This window comes from Hylobates moloch, unplaced genomic scaffold (genome assembly GCF_009828535.3).
Source record: "Hylobates moloch isolate HMO894 unplaced genomic scaffold, HMol_V3 SCAFFOLD_11, whole genome shotgun sequence".
Lineage (NCBI taxonomy): Eukaryota > Metazoa > Chordata > Mammalia > Primates > Hylobatidae > Hylobates > Hylobates moloch.
The window spans coordinates 65,974,300-65,995,076 of NW_026652286.1; the positions used below are offsets into that span (position 1 = coordinate 65,974,300).

A 20,777-nucleotide genomic window follows, 5' to 3' on the forward strand; every position below is an offset into this window, starting at 1 on the left:
TGGCTACATTTAAAAAAAAGAGAGAGAGAGCCTTGTTCTTTTAAAGATATATACTGAAATGTTTAAAGGTGAGATGAAAAAAAAATCCATTTTAAAAAAGTGCCCTGGAGAAAATTCGTATGTTTCTTTTGTGGCTAGCCTCTACTTAACTCTCCAGCCTCATTTCTCAGAGCAGCTAACTCCTAGCTACCCCAAACTCCTTTTAGTTCACTGAGTGTGCCATGCTTTCACTCACTGAGCTCTTTGCCCGGGAGCCCTCCTCCTTCTCCTCCCTCCTCTTCCTCCTCCTCCGAGCCCTCCTCCTCCTTCTATTTCTTTCTCCTTCTCCTCCTCCTCCTCCTTCTTCTTCTCCTCCTCCTTCTTCTTCTTTTTTTTTTTTTTTGAGACAGGATCCTGCTGTGTCATTCAGGCTGGAATACAGTGGCGCAATCAGGGCCTACTGCAGCCTAGACCTCCTAGGCTTAAGGGATCCTCCCACCCCAGTGCCCCTTCCACCTGAGTAACTGAGACTGAATGCACATGTCACCACATCCGGCTAATGTTTTTACTTTTTGTAGAGCATCTCTATGTTCTATTTTTTTCTATGCCTTTTTATTTATTTATTTATTTATTTATTTATTTATTTTTGAGACAGGGTTTTGAGACAGGGTCTTGCTCTGTCGCCCAGGCTGGAGTGCAGTGGCGTGATCTCAGTCCACTGTACTGCAACCTCTGCATCCCAGGTTCTGGGCATCCTTCCCACCTCAGCTTCCTATACACGCCACCACGCCCGGCTAGAGCATCTCTATCTTCTAATTGGCATTCATTCATCCTTCAGTTTTGGGTCTGATGACCCTTCCTCTGGGAATCCTATCCTGACATCCCTAGGCTGGGTTAAACATACTGCCACTACATACTGCTGACACTAATTGCTACACTGTGTTGTAATTGTCTATTTTTCTGTTTCCCCAATGGACTATGATTTTTTTTAGATGGATGATTATGTACTTTAAGTCTCAAGAATTAGAAACAGTAAGTGGTTTCTAGAAAGATGCTAAGAGGCTGGACCAAGAAAGTAGTTGTAGGAGTGGAGACAGAGGCAAGACTTAAAAGAGGTTGAAATAGAATGGACAGAATTCATTGCCTGACCAGGTTTGGGAGGACAAGGGTGGAGAGGAGTCAGAGACAATCCAGAGGTTTCTAACATGGAAGCTTAGCCAAGATTCAGAAAATAGAAGGCTTAATTAAGGGAAGTGATGAGTTTTCATGAAGACATTGTTTGAAGTTTACTGTAATGTGATTCTGAGAAACAAATGTTTAGTTACAAACAGTACAGCCTATTTTAGTTTTAAAAAAGCACTGAATTTAAAGCCAAGAGTCCTAGATTCCAGTCCTAGCTTTGCAGATTATTAGCTTTATGACTTTGAGCAAATCACGTAACCATTTTAAAGCCAATTTTTTTCTGCATGAAAATGCTTGTTAATACTTTCTTCACCTTCCTCTCAAAGTGGTTATCAAAGTAGTATCAGTCATAGGTGATGCTTTGCATACAACAGAAAATAGAAGTGAGAAATGAAATGTTGGAATTGGAAGGAAAAAAGGTAATGAGTCATTATTATATGTATCTGTTTTTAATTTAGCATTGATCAGAAAAGGAGGGTGAAGTGGGCCCTGACAAAGTTTCAGAATAGGAGGACTGAACATGGCCAGTAAAATTTTAAGCTATTCTATACATAAAAGGATTCAATAATATTTCCATTCTCTATCTGCTGCAGATAAGAAGCCAGCTCCAACAGGAGGAAGAGTACCATAACTCTGAGCAGGAAAGAATGAGGAATGAAATCTCTGACCTAACAGAAGAGCTTCATCAGAAGGAGATCACTATAGCAACTGTCACGAAGAAAGCTGCCCTTCTGGAAAAACAGTTAAAAATGGAATTAGAAATAAAAGAAAAAATGTTAGCAAAACAAAAGGTATGCAAGTAGGCAGAATAGCACTTGTCTAGGGCACATTCTTGCTCAGTGCCAATAGTAGCCTTCATTATTGACTAATGAAAACATTACATTTCTTGGTATTATTTCTGAGACTAGCTTCACAGAAATGCTTTGTGGTGTTACATAAAACCTTTCAGAGATAACACAAAGTGTCACCAACAAAAAGGACTAGGGAAATGACAGTGCAAGACAATTTCATTAAATCTCATCTTTCCATTTTCTTGTAACCTATATTCTGATAACCTCCCACAGTACACGCTAATCAAATCTTTCTGAGTTTTTTTTCTGTATTTCTCTTCTATTAACATTTTTATCTTTTTAAAAAAAGTCTCTATTCCAGCTCTTCTTCAACACTTCATACCCCTCCCCCACATTTCATGTATTTCTTTCAGGCTTTTTACAAATGTATGTTGAAACATGAAAATTAGTTCATATTTACTGAATATGCAGTCAATGCACAGCATGGTGCGTGGGGAAAAACAGCAATTGTAACATTTTTCTGTTAAAATACTGCAAGTAACTTCTACATCCTTCCTTTCCTTCCTGCCTGTCTATTTATTTTTTAAATTCCCACCATCCCTTACTCATGATCAAATGGATGGCCTACTATTGAGAGCACAGGGTTTATCTGCTTTTTTACCCCAAATCTAAAGGTTTTGAGAGCATCATTTAATAATTTTCTAGGCATATGAGAGTCACTTCACAAATAACATGACTAAAATCATGTGAATTATGAAAACAGAAAAGATTTAGCCTTTGCCCAGTTGTAAGCCTTAACTCGTGATTTATTGTTGCAGTACACAGGAAAACAGCACAGATGGGATAATCACTTTGGTTGTACCTGTATAGGGAGGGATATTTTACAGGTGTTAACAGTGATCTGGGTAGTTGGATTATGAATAATTTTTATTTTCACCTTTATATTTTTGTACATTTTCTAGGTTTTGTCAATGAGCATACAATTAGTAATTTACAAAATTAAATCTTTTTAAGGCAGGTGTTTTATACAAAAATGAGTCCTAGAGAAATAAAAGGACAGATACCATATCCAAGTCCTGTCAAGTAGAATAAATCAGGGAAAGATAAAATAAATTGAGAGACAAAATTAAGTAGTCACTAAAAAAGATGGAATTTTGGCAGAAATATCAGAACAAAATTAAACATGAAAGTTATGTATTGCCTATTGTAAAAATTAATCAGGTGTTGAATAAATTTAATGGACAGTTACTCAAACATGTTTTTAACATGTGCTTTTTCTGGTGACAATTTGCATACAATAGAAAATAGAAACCAGAAATGGAATTTTGGGATTGGAGGACAAAAGTAAATGAATCATTATTGAAAGTATATGTTTGTAGTTTAGCATTGATCAGAAAAAGACGTAAAGTGGTGCCTGCCAAAGATAGGAGAACTAAATAAGAATACCTGAATGTTACTGATCATACCGAAGAAGTGTTTCCCTTCATTACACTTAGAAAATATTTATATTCACAAAACAAAATTTTAATAGAATTATGAGTTTTTATTATGAATTTTACATTTGCCTTTTATCTGCTAATTTCAGGTCTCAGATATGAAATATAAAGTTGTCAGAACTGAAAACACACATCTAAAAGGAATGATGGGAGATTTAGACCCCGGACAATACATGGTAATATGCTGACATCATTCAATAAATTGAACAAAGAGATTACTGAATTGGTCACGATTAACCCAGACATCATTTATTGAGCACTTGCTGTGTGTTAGACATGAAGGAGTAGGGTGGTAAATTATGTTGCGCTTCAGTTGAGGTTACTTTTATCCTCAAGCTAGAACATTGGAATGTCTGGTTTTCTCCCTTGTTCTTTGGTTGGATTGGGCTCAGTTCTGATGATTTCCCTCAAATATGCCAAGCATGCTATTTCCTTGCTTTTGTTCTTGCTGTTGCCTTTGAAATCCTACATCCTCCATGGCCTGATTCAAGTGCCAATCTTCCCCTCAATGAAGCCACCCCTGAACCACCCCCCCAGTCAGAATGAATGCCACATTTAGTTCGTATTTTGTTCTGACTTGTTTTGTTGCTTGTCACATTCCCAGTGGATGGCAAGCAGAGAACCATGTCTTATTGGTGTTTGTTTCACCAGTACCTCACATCTTCAGGCATAAAGTAAGTGTTCAGTGAGTGTTGGTTGATTTAAAAGAGGGAGAAATAAATGAATTATTGAGGATAAGGACTACTGGTTTTAACCAATGGCTCTATAGGTTTATACAAAGGAACTTAAACAGGCTCTGTGCATCTCCTTTCAATTGTTTAATGTAACAATAGAAAATTGATCTTTATATGAGAATTTTTATTTACGGAATGAATGAAATATCATTGTTAACTTGTTTATCATTTATTTGCTCTGAGAAAATTCTAAAATAATTTTCTACCATATGAGGAATGGAAAGGATAAGAAATGAATATGGTAATTACTTAATCAGGCCTCAGTTTCCTTAGCTATAAAATGAGGGAGTTGAATTAGACATTCTCCATTGGCCCTCCTTAAGCTATGATACTATATTTCTGTGATATTATATACTTGTTCTCATAATGGTCCATATTCTAGCATCAAAAGAGTAGAAACATTCTGGAAGCATTCTGTCTTCTTCTTTGGGCATGGTTAATGGATCCTGTGATTGGAGTACAGATAGATAAAAAGTAAGGCATAAGTGATTTTCCTATTTGTTACATTAAAAAAACTGTGTGTCATCTATGACATTTTTATTTCTAAATGCTGAACACGCAAAAAGTTAAATCAGATCCTGCCTCCATGAGTGCTTTTTTTCACTCACAAAATGGTATTTGTATTTTTTTTACATTTCAATCTGAACGTTTTTAAGTGTATATTCTGGGTCATCACAGCCCCCACTGAGCCTGCCTAATTCTGGCTCCTTTAGGTGTTTGATTTTGTTCACCTTTTTGTGTTTTTAAGAAATAGCAGACACAGAGATGTATAAAGAAGCTAATGATCCACAACCCTATCCCAATCCAAAGCTATCCAGTGCTAACGAATTAGTGTTTGTTGTAGCATTCTGTAACTTTTTCCTTGCATATGCACACATAAGGAGGAGATGGGTTGAATGTTCTTCTACAGAAATAAATGTATAATATATACATTATTCCAAAACTGCCTTTTGACAGTCCATGAACATCTCTACAAATCAGTAGATGAACATCCTTTTATTTTCCCTAATTTCTTAGAAAAAATATATGTTCATATAAGATATACATAATTTTTTATAAATTTAATCATAACTTACATAAGGGCAATTTTAGTGCGTTATTTTGTTGTTGCTGCTTGCTTTACTCCTCCCTCTTTCTTCCCCTCATCTACCTGCATTATACCCCCTCCTCTAGATGATATATGTTAACTACTTGGTATGTATTATTTTAAACTTTTTCAGATATATATACATATAGTCATATAGTACCTATTTGGGGATTTTATCATCTTTTTAAAGTTGAATCATAACACATACTTCTCTGTGTCTTGTTTTTGTTCACTCAACAGTATCCCTTGGAATCTTTCCAAGGTAACTAATTTAAGCCTATTTTATTTTTATAATAGCTTGATAATATTCCATGGTGTGTATCAAAATTTATTAAACTATTTTTATAGTTATTTCAGGGATAATTTATTCAACTCTGTTTCCAGAGTTTTGCCTGAATGAACAATGCTGTAAGAAAAATCCTTATACTTACACCTTGGAATAGCTTCCTAGCAGTAAAATTGCTAATTCAAAGGATATGTGTGTTTTAATTTTAATAGCTATTGTTAAAACATATGTCTACTATCTTTGTATGAGTACCTTTTAAAATTTCATTCTTATAGGCAATAGGTGTTATTGGTCTTTTTAATTTTTGTCATTCTGATGGTTATAATTTCTCAATAGCTCTTTAATTTGCATTTCCCTGACTACCAGGTGGACATATTTTTGTATATTTATTGACAATGTGTACCAATGTGAATTAGATATGTCCTTTGCCCATTTTTCTTTTGGCTTATTTGTCTTTTTCATGTCAATTTTTTTTTTGAGATGGAGTCTCACTCTGTCACCCAGGCTGGAGTGCAGTAGCGTGATCTTGGCTCACTGCAGCCTCCGCCTCCTGGGTTCAAGCAATTCTCCTGCCTCAGCCTCCCAAGTAGCTGGGATTACAGGCACATGCCACCATATCCAGCTAATTTTTATATATTTTTAGTAGAGATGGGGTTTAGCCATGTTGGCCAGGTTGGTCTTGAACTCCTGACCTCAAGTGATCCGCCAGCCTTGGCCTCCCAAAGTGCTGGGATTACAGGTGTGAGCCACTGCGTCCACCCTCATGTCAATTTTTAACAATGCTTTTCCAACTCTGTTGTCTGTAACTTTGTTTATGACTTTTTTTGGCCATGCAAAATGCTTTAAACTTCTACTTAATCTCTTCGTTTATAGCTTCTGAGTTTCCTTCCTTGACTAACAGGGTTCTGCCTTCTAAATATATATAGCTTCAGTTTTTTTTCAAAGATTATTTTGTCTTTCATCCAAGTCTTTAATCCATTTATTTGCATAGGATATAAAATGGAAACCAAATTTAAATTTTTATGTAAACATTAAGCTCAATTTATTTAGTTTCTCCTGGTAATTTCCTGTTGGATTGTATTTGGAATTGAAGTAAGTTTATAGATTAACTTTGATTTGGCATTTTCATTACAGTAAATTTTTCCATCCAAGAATGGCTTTCCATTTCTTCGTATTTTATGTTTTTCAAAAAGATCTTACCATTTTCTTTGTATAGGTTATGTCCTTTTCTTTTAAAAGGTATTCCTAGGTGTTTTTTAAGGATGAGTTTGCTGTTAAAATAAAAAAATAAAAAATAAAATAAATAACAAAATTTATTCCCAAGTGTTTTGCAATTTTTAGTACTGTTACAAATAAAATATTTTCCTTTTTCAATATCTTGGAACTTATTTTTAATATAGAAAAAATACAAATTATCTTATTAATTTAAGTAGGCTTTTTACTAGAGGTTTCTTAGACTTTTCTGAGATACAAAATCATATCAACAAAAATAGATAGTCTTATCTCTTTTCCACTGCTCATAGTAGGTTTTTTTCTTTTTGATCATATACTATTTGCTAAAAACTCCAAGAAAATGTTAAATAATTATAGTGCTTGATGGAAAGTTTTCTAGTTTTTTATTTTAAGTGATGTGTTTTTAGAGTTTTCCTGTTTCGTATATTTGTTCTTAATTTATGGTCTTAGTTATATCTTTTTCTATTTTACTTAGAGTTGTTATTAAGAATTGCTGCTGGTTTTATCAAATGCCTTTTTAGGAAATATGACATTATGTGGGTTTTGTTTTTTAATTTATTGATGTGTAATAGACTATGGTTAACAGATTCCCCAATATTGATCCACCTTGGAGTTTTTGGAATAAACCTTTCTAGTCATTGTCTTAGTTTGATAGGGCTGCTGTAACAAAGTACCAAGAGCTGGCTGGCTTGAAACAACAGAAATGTATTGTCTTACAGTTCTAGAGGCTTGAAGTCCAAATTCAAGGTGTCAGCAGGGCTATGCTCCCTCTGAAACCTGTAGAAGAGAATGTTTCATTGCCTCTTCCTGAATTCTGGTGGTTTGCCAACAATCGTTGGCATTCCTTGACTTGTAGATACATCAGCCCAATCCTCTGTCTTCGTATGGATTTCTCCTTGTACCTCTGTCTTCACACGGGCATCTTCTTCCTGTGCTTCTTCCCATAATCATCTCTCCTTGTGTGTCTGTTTCTGTGCCCAAATTTTTCCATTTTATAGGATGTTAGTCCTATTGGATTGGGGCCCACCCTAGTGACCTCATTTTTACGCTATAAAGACCCTATTTTCAAATAAGGTCACATTCTGAGGTACTGAGAGTTAGGATTTCAACATATCTTTTTGGGAGTGGCACAACTAAACTTATAATAGCTATATTTTAGGAATTTTTACATACTCTCAGATTCTGTGTGGTAATATTTTATTTAGAAATGAAGATGTGCAGACTTCCAGTTTCAAAATGGTGGCATAAAAGCAAGCTGGCTTCATTCCCCCCACAGAATACCAAAAACAAATATGCAAATAAAGGCCATATATGACAAACTTACAGCTAACATCATACTAAATGGGGAAGAATTGAAAGCCTTTCCTCCAATATCTGGAACAAAATAAGGATGTCCACTTTCACCACTTTTATTCAACATAATACTCGAAGTCCTGGCCAGAGCAATTAGGCAAGAGAAAGACAAAAAAGGGCATCCAGATTGGAAAGGAAGAAGTCAAATGAGCCCTGTTCACAGACGATATGATCTTATGCTTAGAAAACCCTAAAGACTCCATCAAAAAACTGTTAGAACTGATAAACAAATTCAGTAAAGTTTCAGAATATAAAAACATACCAAAACAAGTAGCATTTTTATATGTCAATAGTGAATAATCTGAAAAAGAAATCAAGAAAGCAATCTCATTTACAATAACTACAGAGAATATGAAATACCTAAGAATCAATTTAACCAAAGAAGTGAAAGATATATACAAGGAAAACTATATATCTCTGATGAAAGAAATTGAAGAGGATAAAAAAATGGAAAGATATTGCATTCTCATGTATTGGAAGAGTTAATATTATTAAAATGACAATACTACTCACGGCAATTTACAGATTCAGTGTGATCCCTATCAAGATGCCAATGACATTCTTCAAAGAAATAGAAAAAAAACTATTCTAAAATTTATATGCAAACACAAAAGACCCTGAATAGCCAAAGCAATCCTAAGTAGAAAGAACAAAGATGGAGACAGTATACTACCTGACTTCAAAATATACTACAAAGCTATAGTAACCAAATCAACATGGTACTGGCATAAAAACAGACACATAGAACAATAGAACAGAATAGAGAACACAGATATAAACCAATGCATTTAGAGCCAATTAATCTTCAATAACCACAATGAGATACCACTTCACACCCACTAGAATGACTAAAATTAGATATATTGACAATAATGTATTTTCAAGAATATACAATAGGGAAAGGACAGCCTCTTCAGTAAATGGTGCTGGGAAAACTGGTGATTACATGCAGAAGAATAAAACTAGACTCCTATCTCTCACCAAACAAAAATCAAATAAAAATTGATTAAAGACTTAAATCTAAGACATGAAACTATGAAACTACTAAAAGAAAACATTAGGGAAATACTCCATGACTTTAGTATGAGCAAAGATTTGTTTGTGTAAGATCTCAAAAATACAGGCAATCAAAGGAAAAATAGGTAAGTGGGATAATATCAAGCTGAAAAGCTTCTGCACAGCAAAGAAAAGAATCAACAAAGTGAAAAGATGACCCACAGAATGCAAGAAAATATTTGCAAACTATCCATATGACAAGGAATTAATAGCCAAAATATATAAAGAGCTCAAAAAAACTCAATAGTAATAAAACAAATAATTTGATTGAATAATGGCCAAAAGATCTGAATAGACATTTCTCAAAAGAAGACATACAAATGGCCAACAGGTATATGAAAAAAAAATTCAGCATCACTAATCATCAGAGAAACACAAATCAAAACCACAATCAGACATCATCACATTCCAGTTAAAATGACTTTTATTTAAAAAGACAGGTAATAATGGATGCTGGCAAGGATTTCGACGAAGGGGAACCCTCATACACTGTTGGTGGGAATGTAAATTAGTATAGCACCTATGGAGAACAGTATAAAGTTTCCTCAAAAAACTAAAACTAAAACTATGATATAGTCCGGCAATTCCACTATTGGGTATATATTCAAAAGAAAGGAATCAATATATCAAAGAGATACTTGCACTCCTGTGTTTATTGCAGCATTATTTTCAATAGTCAAAATGTAGAATCAGCCTAAGTGCTTATCAGTGGATGAATGGATAAAGAAATGTGGTATACATACACAATGGAATATTATTCAGCCAGAAAAAATAAATAAAATCCTGTCATTTGTAGCAAATGGATGAAACTGCTAGAGGTCATTATGTTAAGTGAAATAAGCAAAGCACAGAAAGACAAATATTGCATGTTCTCACTCCTATGTGGGAGCTGAAAACGTGGATCTCATGAAGATAGAAAGTAAATTGGTGGTTACCAGAGGCTAAGAAGGATAGGGAGGAAGGGAGAATGAAGAGAAGTTGGTTAACAGGTACAAGTATACTGTTTGGAAATATTACCTATTGTTCAACGCTAGGTAATATATATGTGTAGATATATGTATGATCTATTATACATTTCAAAATAGCCAAAAGAGAATAATTTTGTTTCTAGCATAAAGAAAAGACAAATATTTAAGGTGATGATATCTCAAGTATACTGATTTGATCTCTACAAATTATTTAAATGTGCTAATTTATCCTATGTACTCTGAAAATACATCTATTGTGGATCAATAAAAGAAGAATTTAAAATCTGTGTGTATATATGAGATTTGTATATGGTTCTTTTTCTACTTGTTTTAAGGTTATACCGTATTTATAATATAAATTGAGAACTTTATGAATTCTTTAGAATAGTTTAAGTAATATTGGAAGTATCAGTTCTTTAAAGGTTAGAAAGAATTTAGCTGTGAAACTGGACCTGGTAAATCTTCAATGATTTTTCCACTCTCTTTTAGAGTACTTGGTATATCCAAGTTTCACTACTACTTCTTAGTAGTACTTCGTAGGCTATTTTGGTAATTTGTATTTTTCTAGGAAATCAATTTCAACTTGTTTTATTATTACCAAAGGTAGTAATGTCCTACAGTTCTTTTTATCTCTTCTATATTCTGTTTATAATTCCTTTCTTATTCCTAAGCTTGTGTAGTTTAGCATGCTCTCTATTTTTTGTTTTAACTCTGACTCACAAGTGATTTATTTTATTAGTATTTAAAAATATTTGGATTTATTATTCTTTTCATACATTTTTCTTAGTTTTATTATTTTTAGTTTCATCAGTTAATTTTCTCTTTCTGCTGTTTTATTTGGTTATCCTTTCTTAATGAAGAAAATTTCTTGAAGAAAACTTATATCTATTATATATTAAAATTTCATAATTAGGAAAAAATCCATAATTAGTTAATTCTTTCTGAAATAATTGGAATGCATAAATATAAAATTAAATAATTGGTGCTGAAATTTTATGTCAGGCAACAGAAACAAGATATTTACATCATTATTTTTGTCTTCTAAAATATGTGCTATTTGGAAAATATTAAAATAATAACTTTTTCCTTTCTACAAGGAAATTACTGATCTTCAGGTTGGTTATTTCTAACCAATTATAGCTTTGAGGATCTTTCTGCTTGACTACCTATGAAGCTCCCTGCTCATTTCCACTTAGAGAATGAAAGTTTGCCACAGGCAGCCACCCATTTCTAGGAATGCATGGGGTTATGCAGCTCCCATTTGGGGAATGTACTGATGGGACTAACTACCTGGTATCTAAGGTTTCCTGGGTCTCAGTGAGGAACGTAGAATAGTGGAGAAAAGTGAAGGGTTTTCTCTTATTCTGCTCTTGGGCAGCTAACAAATAATCAAGCTTATCATCGTAGGTTTTTTAATGCCATATTTACTTAGTCCTACAATTGTATTATTAATTCTTTTATTTAAGAAAGTTGTAATAAAGTCAGATTTAATTAGAACTCAGAATCTGTGGTAATTTTTAAGAGGACTAATTTGCTTTTCACTATCTGTAAAGTTTTCTAAATAAAATAGTAACATAAAAAATTAGCACCCTTACAATGATTAAAACATCCATTTACGTACTGAAAATTAACATACCAACTACAAAACATCATTAAAGCCAGTCTTTCTGTCAAAATGCTTTTTTAGCCTAATTGTTACTGTTAAATATACATAAGTAAAAAGAAAAACCATACATGCAAAATATTATTTAGACACTTCAGTAATTAAGCCAGCCTCATCCTAATCTGTTGAAGTAAATGAGCACCAGGAGGTTTTGCCATTTCAAGAATAAAGAAATGGATTAAAACTATCAAACTCTAAAATTTTGAAAGAAACAAAAGTTGAGTAAATGCGTAAAAAGAATCCATCAGAAACACAAGAGGTGGGGGTGGATATATTCCTGAAATCATTAGAAATGCATTTAAGAAGAACATTAAATGGGAGGGTCCCAGAAAAGGGTTTTGTAAAGGAAAATGCACTCTTAAATGTAAAACATGCAAATACATTACCTGTGTAATTCTTTTAGTTCATGCTCACAACACTTATTTAATTATGGTACATTTAGGAAATTGCAGGGTTTTAAAAGTCATTATTATCATTCTTAATTACTTTAAACCAACATTGGATCAAAAATAATCACAGATTAAATCTAATTTTATAGGAAAAGCTTAAACAAAATTTTAACTGAGCAGCCAACCATCAAGAATTCTATACTTTGACTGGTAGATATCTTATTAAGAGTCAAATTTTGAGTCTTATTCTCATCCCTTTACAACCAGGTCTGCCCGTATGATTATTTTTCCTTATGGAGGGAAAAAATTTATAAGGCCCTGCCTCCTTTATTTTTATCATAAATCTACTCTAATTTTAGAATAAGCACTCCTTCCTCTTCTAAACAAGAGACTACAGATTGCTCTTTTATCTGCATTTATGCCTCTCAAAAAGAATAAATGTTGAGAAATCCTAAAGGCAGAGCTTAATAAGCAGAGAAACACCTTCAATGGCCTTCCTTTTTCAAAGAGCACCTTGGTCAGTAGCTTTAGAAGCATATAAGCTTCCCTGTATTGATTTGTGGAAAAGTTTGCCCTCCTGAAGCATTTTCTTCCATTCAAAAATGAGACTTTGCTACATATTTACTAAACCTCCATAATAGGTAGTAAGCAGAAAATGTAGTAAGCAGATTTGGCCTTTGAAGCAAAAAATGAAATATGTAAACATTTTAATACCTAATATGTATGTATTTCTGCACTTATTTATTACTGTTGATACTAATATGATAGTATGTAAATAATTTTCAATGTGCAAGTAGTTAAAAATTTTACAAAACTTAGGATGATTTTATGGGATGCTTTATGAAAGGCACTCAAAGCTTTAAGCTTAGGAACTTAATTCTAAGCTGTAATGATTTATTGTTTTATAGACTTTGAACCATAGATATTTGGAGCTTCGAAAAAGATGTTTTACTCAGGTTATTTTTGTATGCTAAAATATTACCCTTTTGAAAACATAGAACTATTGTTTAAACAGCAGCTACACAACTCATGCATATTCGAATCTGAGGAGTAGAAAGAACTGTGTAAAATCATTTAGAGCATTTTTCATGAGTTTTTATTGTGAGAATATATCCTATTTTTTAAAATTTTGTGACAAGTTTAGATACTCCCTAGGAAACTTATGTTTAATTGAAATGACCTCAGCAATCTTTATTCTTACTCTAAACCTCTCATTCTGTAATTTAGACATGCTTCATATTCTATTCTGAGGACACACTAAAATTGAGTGTCTCCTACCAGGTAGTGAAAATTCATAAGGAAGATACATTACTCAGAATTATGTAGAACTGGCACAATCTCAACTGTAAGATCAGTAAGATGGAATGATCTGGAATCAGACCGCAGTCTATATTAATTTAGTATATAATTTGCTGAATCATCCAACAGTGGAGAATAGATGTTTTCATCAATATGTGACTAGAACAATTACAGTAATTATTAATTTTAAGTCTTTTCTCATTTTGTACAAAATTAATACCAAATAACTAAATAATTAAATATAAAATAATGAAATTATAAAACAAATAGAAAATATAAGTGAATATTTATTAGCTTTTAGGATGAAAAGAAAAAATATAAAAGCAAAGAAGAAGTCACAGGGGAAAAAGACTGACAGATTTCATTAAATAAAAATTTTTAAAAGCTTTCTGTATAAAATATATCACACACTAAAATTAAAACTTAAAATCACATGGCAAACATATTTTCAACTAACTTAAGAAACAGTAACTTAGGATTAGTACACCTAATGTAAAAAAGGTTCCTTCAAATTAGTCAGAAAAACACAGACATCCTAATGAGAAAATAAGCTAAGGACACAAATAGCACAGACACCCTAATGAAAAAATAAGCTAAGGACACAAACAGACAATTGACAAAAGATAGAGTAAAATTTGCCAGGAAACATATATATTCTACTTCACTAATAGCTAAATAAAAGTTACTATTTTTATCTATGAAGTTGGCACATTTAACGAAATGGTAATATTGAATGGTTGCGAGTGTAGTAAGACAGACTCCTTAATACATTAGTGGTGGGAATTTATGAGATTGAAATTTATAAGATTTATAGGGGAGGGGGCTGGACATTTTTTAATCAAGGTCTTCAACAACATTCACACAATTTAACCCAGTGGTCCCACTCCTTGGACTCTAGCTAAAGAAATATAGACCAAGATTTGTATATAAGGAAATCAACACAGTGTTAATTATTTTGAAAAAAAAAAACAAAACTAAATTCAACAATAGAAGAATGGCTAAATAAATTTATTTGTACCTCTACCGATGCAGTCATTAAAAATCTTATTTTTTACGAATATACAATGTTAAAGGGAAAATAGTTTCCAAAACTTCACTGCATTTTATACATTACAGTTTTGTAACTATAGTTACAATGTTGTAAGTCTGCATATGTTATATTTTATACTGACTATATTTCCTATTGATATTTATACAGTCTTGTGCTGCATAGCAATGTTTTAGTCAACAATGGACTGCATATTAGGACAGTGGTCCCAAAAGATTATAATATTTCTATGTTTAGGTATGTTCAGATACACAAATACTTACACAGGTTTGTAGCCTAGAAACAATAGGCTTTACCTTACAGCCTAGGTGTGTAGTAGGCTATACCATCTAGGTTTGTGTAGGCACACTGTATGATCACATGATGAAATCAGCTGATGTCACATTTGTCAGAATGTATCCCCATAATTAAACAACACGATTGTATATTAATTATAATTTTCTAAGTAGCCATACATTATAATTATATTGATATTTTATGTTGATATTGTATTTTCTATTGGTAGGAAAAAGACTAGAAAGATATAAATGTTAATAGCAGTTATCACTGAGTGTTGGTAGTATGCAATATTTATTTTGTTCTTAATACCTTATATTTTCTATAATGACATATATATGATTTTATGTGCCCATATATTAATACATGCCCATCTTATTTTAATCAGAAAAAAATTCTTTTAAAATTTAAATGCACGTTATTTCTAGTTCCATTATTAATCAACACTAGAAGGTATATACTATGAACACAAAAAAACTTGAAATCTGGCTAATTTGTTCTGTTAGGTTGGTGCAAAAGTAATTGCAGTTTCGCCATTGAAAGTAAGGGCAAAAACCGCAATTACTTTTGCAGCAACCTAAATAGATACAGAGAACAATAATGCATAGAGTAAACCTTTTCTGTTTTGGAGCATGAGCAATATTGTATGTATTGCACCATCCAACAGTGGGGATGATACAATACATACATCATTGCAAATGTGTTCCGCAACAGCTACCCCTGGGTATCTGCTTGTTGTGAGGAGGTGAGGGGGTGGAAAGGAGCTTTTAGAAAGTGAGCAAGAGTACAGCCACATCACTCAGTCAAAGGAAAGGGCCTTTCCAGCACACGTCTCCAAACACACAGAAAATATGCATTACTTATAAGGGGCAGTTTATTCAATGATAGTTTATTTTATTCTCTAGAGTATGGACTTCACTAACAGGGAACATTCAAGGCATACATCTATTAATAAACTGCAATATGAGAATGAAAGGCTCCGAAATGATCTTGCAAAACTTCATGTCAATGGAAAATCAACCCGGACTAATCAAAACACCTATGAAGAAACAGGAAGATATGCCTATCAAAGCCAAATAAAAGTGGAAAAAAATGAAGAGAGGTATGCTGGCTCCATTATATAAGGGCATAAGTTTAAAAACATGTAATTAAAATTTATTTTTAAAGAATTCAAATTATAACTTTATACACTTTCCCTTCTGTGGTTTAAAATTTATTTTATAATGATAATGCAGTAGGCTAGATACATTGCTTTATAAGAAATTGTGTCGATTTGAAATGCGTGGAGTGTTACAGTGAATTTTAGTTTGTTAGTCATCTCAGATCTTTTTGGAAACTGAGGTGGTATACAAAACATACAGATAAGTAATTTTACTTTTGATGTCATGGGAACAGAGAAAACTAGATTTTAATAAGTATATTGTTCAAACAAAATAGAAAATATAGGAACATGTCACTTCTCACCTACCTTCAATAATAGATACACTTTCTTTTTTTGTTGTTTTGTTTTTTGGGGTTTGTTTGTTTGTTTTGAGATGGAGTCTCGCTCTGTCGCCCAGGCTGGAGTGCAGTGGTGTGATCTCGGCTCACTCCAACCTCTGCCTCCCAGGTTCAAGTGATTCTCATGCCTCAGCCTCCCAAGTAACTGGGACTACAGGCCCCCACCACTACACCCGGATAATTTTCGTATTTTTAGTAGAGACAATGTTTCACTATGTTGGCCAGGCTGGTCTCGAACTCCTGACCACAAGTGATCCACCCACCTCAGCCTCCCAAAGTGCTGGGATTACAGGCGTGAGCCACCGCACCCAGTCAATAGATACACTTTCTATTGACATTCTAGCAGTGGCAACAAATTATTGGTCATTTTGTAGAGAAGGAATCTATGGATGTATAAGAGGTTTTCTCCAAATGAAGAGAAGTGTATGGAAAATCATTATCTGCTGTCCACATTATTCCCATACTCTGTAAAACGTCTTATTCAAAATTAAAATCTATCAAGCATAAAAATAGGCTAATTTATTCAATTTTAATACAAGATTTATGGAGTCATAACAGTCTCTGAAAGCCTTTTACTGTTTTCCCAAACTTGGAAAATGCTGAACAAAATAAACAAGTTTCTTTTATACAATATTTCTCAGAGCCATTAATATGTTAACTTACACTGTGAGTGTCCAACAAGGGATATGGTATGCAGCACTCCCCAGACATATTCGATATCAATTTATTATTTCATTTCATAGTGCCAAGAAATGGTGGATTAGTAGGTCCAGACCCAACTTCATTGCAACATTTGCTCATAAGCTCATAATAGTTAGCATGAAAAACCGTATATTTTGTTGTTATATAACAGAATTAATATTTACAGCCCTGGAAAATTTTCTTAACCTTTGTCACCCTCGATTTTCTATCTGACAAACAAGGTTAATAATTGTAAGATTTTCATGAGGATTATAGGAGAAAAACCGTATACAACTTATACTTCCATAAATGTTAACAATTATTACTAACAAAATTGTTAGTATTTATAATAATATTAATATTTCTCCCACAACTTACAGTACATAAAAAGTATATTTGGGCAAATAGACAGATGGCTGAATCTGACATAGCCTCAAAGATAGTTCTGTGGGGGAGAGGTGGTGCCAGACTCATCTTTTTAAGTAAGCATACTCAGCTCTACAGGTAGATAAATCCATAAGTCCATGGGATATATTAAAAAAAATGTTCAACATAAAACAGATGTTCAACATTCTTATGGGTATAGTACAGCCCCCTCCTACTTTCAGCACCTCAGCTATGTGTATATTAGAAGGATATATTGTAGCCCCATGCAGGAAACAGTAACCATTCAAAAGTACCAAATTAATAACCTCTTTTCAGGTAAAGAAGCAAATGAAGGAGGACTGACTGCCACCCCTAAAAAGCATCATGGTGGGGTGCTGTGGTGGGGTGTTGGTAGTGGCAGCAGCAGCAGGATAAAAGCAGTGTAGGAAGGATGAAAGAGGTCACTGGGCACGGCCATGGACCAGTTCTCTGGTGAATGTGTCCATGTGAAGATCTGTCCAAAGGAGTGTAATCTTGATTTTGGTGTAAGAATATATGTTCTAATATGGAATAAATAAGCTTTACAGAGTACTTATGGATTCATTCTCCATTGGTCAAATTACGACTCCCATGTACTGTATATAGTTGCCTCATTGCGAGAGAAAAGCAAGCCCGTGAAGACACTATAAAGGGTCATCTGCGTATGTTAGTCACTGATCTGTATTGAGCACCCATTGGGTACAGAACACTATTTCCTATTCGTGCTAGTTGGGAATAACTTTGAAAGCTTTAGATGGAGATACCAGGTGTTGTTATTTAAACAAAAAGACAGTTATTCTGCCTTTTATTATTTTTAGAAAGTATTTTTATTGTTTGGGTTGCCCCCTTTTTTCTCTTTGTCAGCCAGTACAGAATGTGTTAAAAGTATCTAACAAAAACAAGACAGTAGGGGACACAAAAAGCAACATAAGAGGTAAAATGCTCAGCAGGAGATTATCTTAATAAGCAGTTTAGGCTGCTATTCCTGCTGCAAAGCCTTGTGTCCTGCCAGTTTGATTTGTTGAAAGTTTCATTAAATTTGTTTTAATGCCTTGTCTGATTTCAGTGTTCTCCAGTGACCTGTTTTTTAAAAGAAACAGTATTTCAAATGTTCTGAATAAATTATTACCATGTAAAACCTACTATGGGGAAGAGTTGTTGAGATGCAAGGACACTGTGAACTCACCAGTGAAGAGCTGCAAAGCAGATATCTCTCTGTTAATGTTAGCAACTGAAAAATGAAATCATCTTTTTTTCCCTCACAACACAGCTCAGTGAAGTGAAATAGTAAAAAACTATATATGTGTATTTGTTAGGCATAAATTAATCAAAAACATACAAAGTATCTTTACATATCAATGGCTAATGCAGTAAAGTCTTGTTAAAGTGTTTGAGGAAGGAAAAAGCTTTTAGATAAAAGTATATGAAGAAAATGTTCCACAAAATGTTAAGATCCATAGTCTAATTTTAAGGCAATTCTTACTTTTAACTGAGGAAGATTTGTATAATACATTCTTAACCTTTTATTCACTCTGAAGCAACTCGGTTTTGTGGTTTTTCACTCCTGTTCAAAGTGATACATTTTTAATGCTCATTCACTTAAAATGTGAAGAATTTTAGGATATTCAAAAGCATTTGCTTTCCAATAAGACAGCTACTTAGCACTTTCTTAAAAAATATGAGTGAGAGGTGATTGAATTTGGTGTGGATGTTTTAAATATTGTTTTTAAAAGTTAGAGTTTTGAAGTTTCAGGATAATTTACAAGCTAATTTGGAGTAGTGGTATCTAGAGCTATTAATATGTAACTAATTTTAATGACAAATCAATTTTGTAATAAATGGAGTTTTATCTCTATATAAGACACATACTTAAAAATGAATTTATGGTTTTAAAAGTTGTATCATGTACTAGACAGATTTTAGCAGTCAAACATTAATCATTAAAATGGCTTCGAATTTAGCTAATAAATTAAGAGTTTCTAATACTAAAAAACCACAGTCAGTAGGTTTGTAATAACCACTCACAAGATCTCTTGTCAAGGAATGAATAGACATCTAGAAGCCTAAGTCTGAGAATGTTTGTACTGTGGTTTTCCTCAATAAGGAGCAAAACATAGGTTGACAGTTCTAGTACAGGAAACAATGAGCAGTTCATGGAATAGGGAGTTTAGTGGAGTGTTGGAAGATGAGGCTGGAAAAAGGTAAAGAAGGAATCTTGCTCCATGCTAAGGACATTATCCTATGGCCAAGGGGAATATTAATGGAGGGACAGGACTGGATGTACATGTCCGACAAAGCTGAAAATTGTGAAGCGTTGACTCAAGTCTCAAGTGGACAGAGTTCTGCTCTGCAGCAAAGCAACTGGGGCCTGCTATCCTGGTGAAACCACGCAGCAGCCTTGGAATAGGCCTGTGGAAAAGATCATTGAACAGATCGGCTTGTGAGAGGATATTAAAAGCCTTCCGAAGTCATTTTTAAAGTAGCTTTTAAATTGATATGCATAGCACTTTATGCAAGGTGGTTTTATGAAGTATTTGAATAGCTGTATTCTTGAAGAACTTGTCAGATATAAAGATGATTTAAAACAAAAGTACTTTACTTCATAATGTCGTCTCTACATTTTATTGATCTTACACTAAAAAGAATGTCCCTATATAAATGTTAGTAATTAACACCATAAAACTGTATCTGTACATCCAAAGCAAAATGGATAACTAAGATAATTATTTAGATAATTTAGCACAAATAATACTTTGCCTAAAATCTCTGTGAGATAACAGAGAGATATATACTTCTTGAATCGCTACTAATTTTTTTTCACCTTGCTTTGAAGTATAGATAATAACCTCACTCAAAAGGTTCAGCTAAAGATTATATGCAGATGTACTATGCAAATGTTATAATTCTACTTGAATTGTGAGATGTTTCATCTTATTGTGCACATCATAAACCATGTTATTTCAGTTTAATTTGCTGTTCTGTTTCCATGGTAATTATAGTTTGCGAGAATGAGTAAAAAAAAAAGATATTTCTCAAGATAAGCAAAAGTGGAAAACATGTTGTATTTGTTTTTGTGTACTCATTTACAGATGCCTCACTTAACTTTTATTGCTATTTGTATGCATAGCTTTGAAAATGTTTGTATAATAAGAAACAAGTCTGTAAATTAGATAGTCTTTGGATAAGATCAGAGAAAAATAATGTGAAATTTTTTTTAACTCTGTTAAATTAAACTATGAAGGCTTTGAAAAGGGCTAATCAACACCTGTGGAGAATTGAACCATTAGTAAAAATAAATAATTTCAAATTGAAGGGATTTTCGTTTTGATGGTCTTTGATGATTTATTTATT

General features: G+C 33.2%; 1 protein-coding gene across 5 annotated transcripts in view; it reads left to right on the forward strand.

Annotated features, from left to right (window-relative positions):
- DEUP1 (deuterosome assembly protein 1) overlaps positions 1-20,777 on the forward strand; it is a 94,294-nt gene that overhangs the window by 60,745 nt on the left and 12,772 nt on the right. For all 5 annotated transcript variants that reach the window (XM_058446682.1, XM_032168106.2, XM_058446684.1 and 2 more), the window contains 3 exons: positions 1,755-1,952; positions 3,538-3,624; positions 15,746-15,942. In XM_058446682.1, coding sequence (XP_058302665.1) covers positions 1,755-1,952; positions 3,538-3,624; positions 15,746-15,942 — 482 coding nt within the window. The remainder of the gene's footprint in view (positions 1-1,754; positions 1,953-3,537; positions 3,625-15,745; positions 15,943-20,777) is intronic.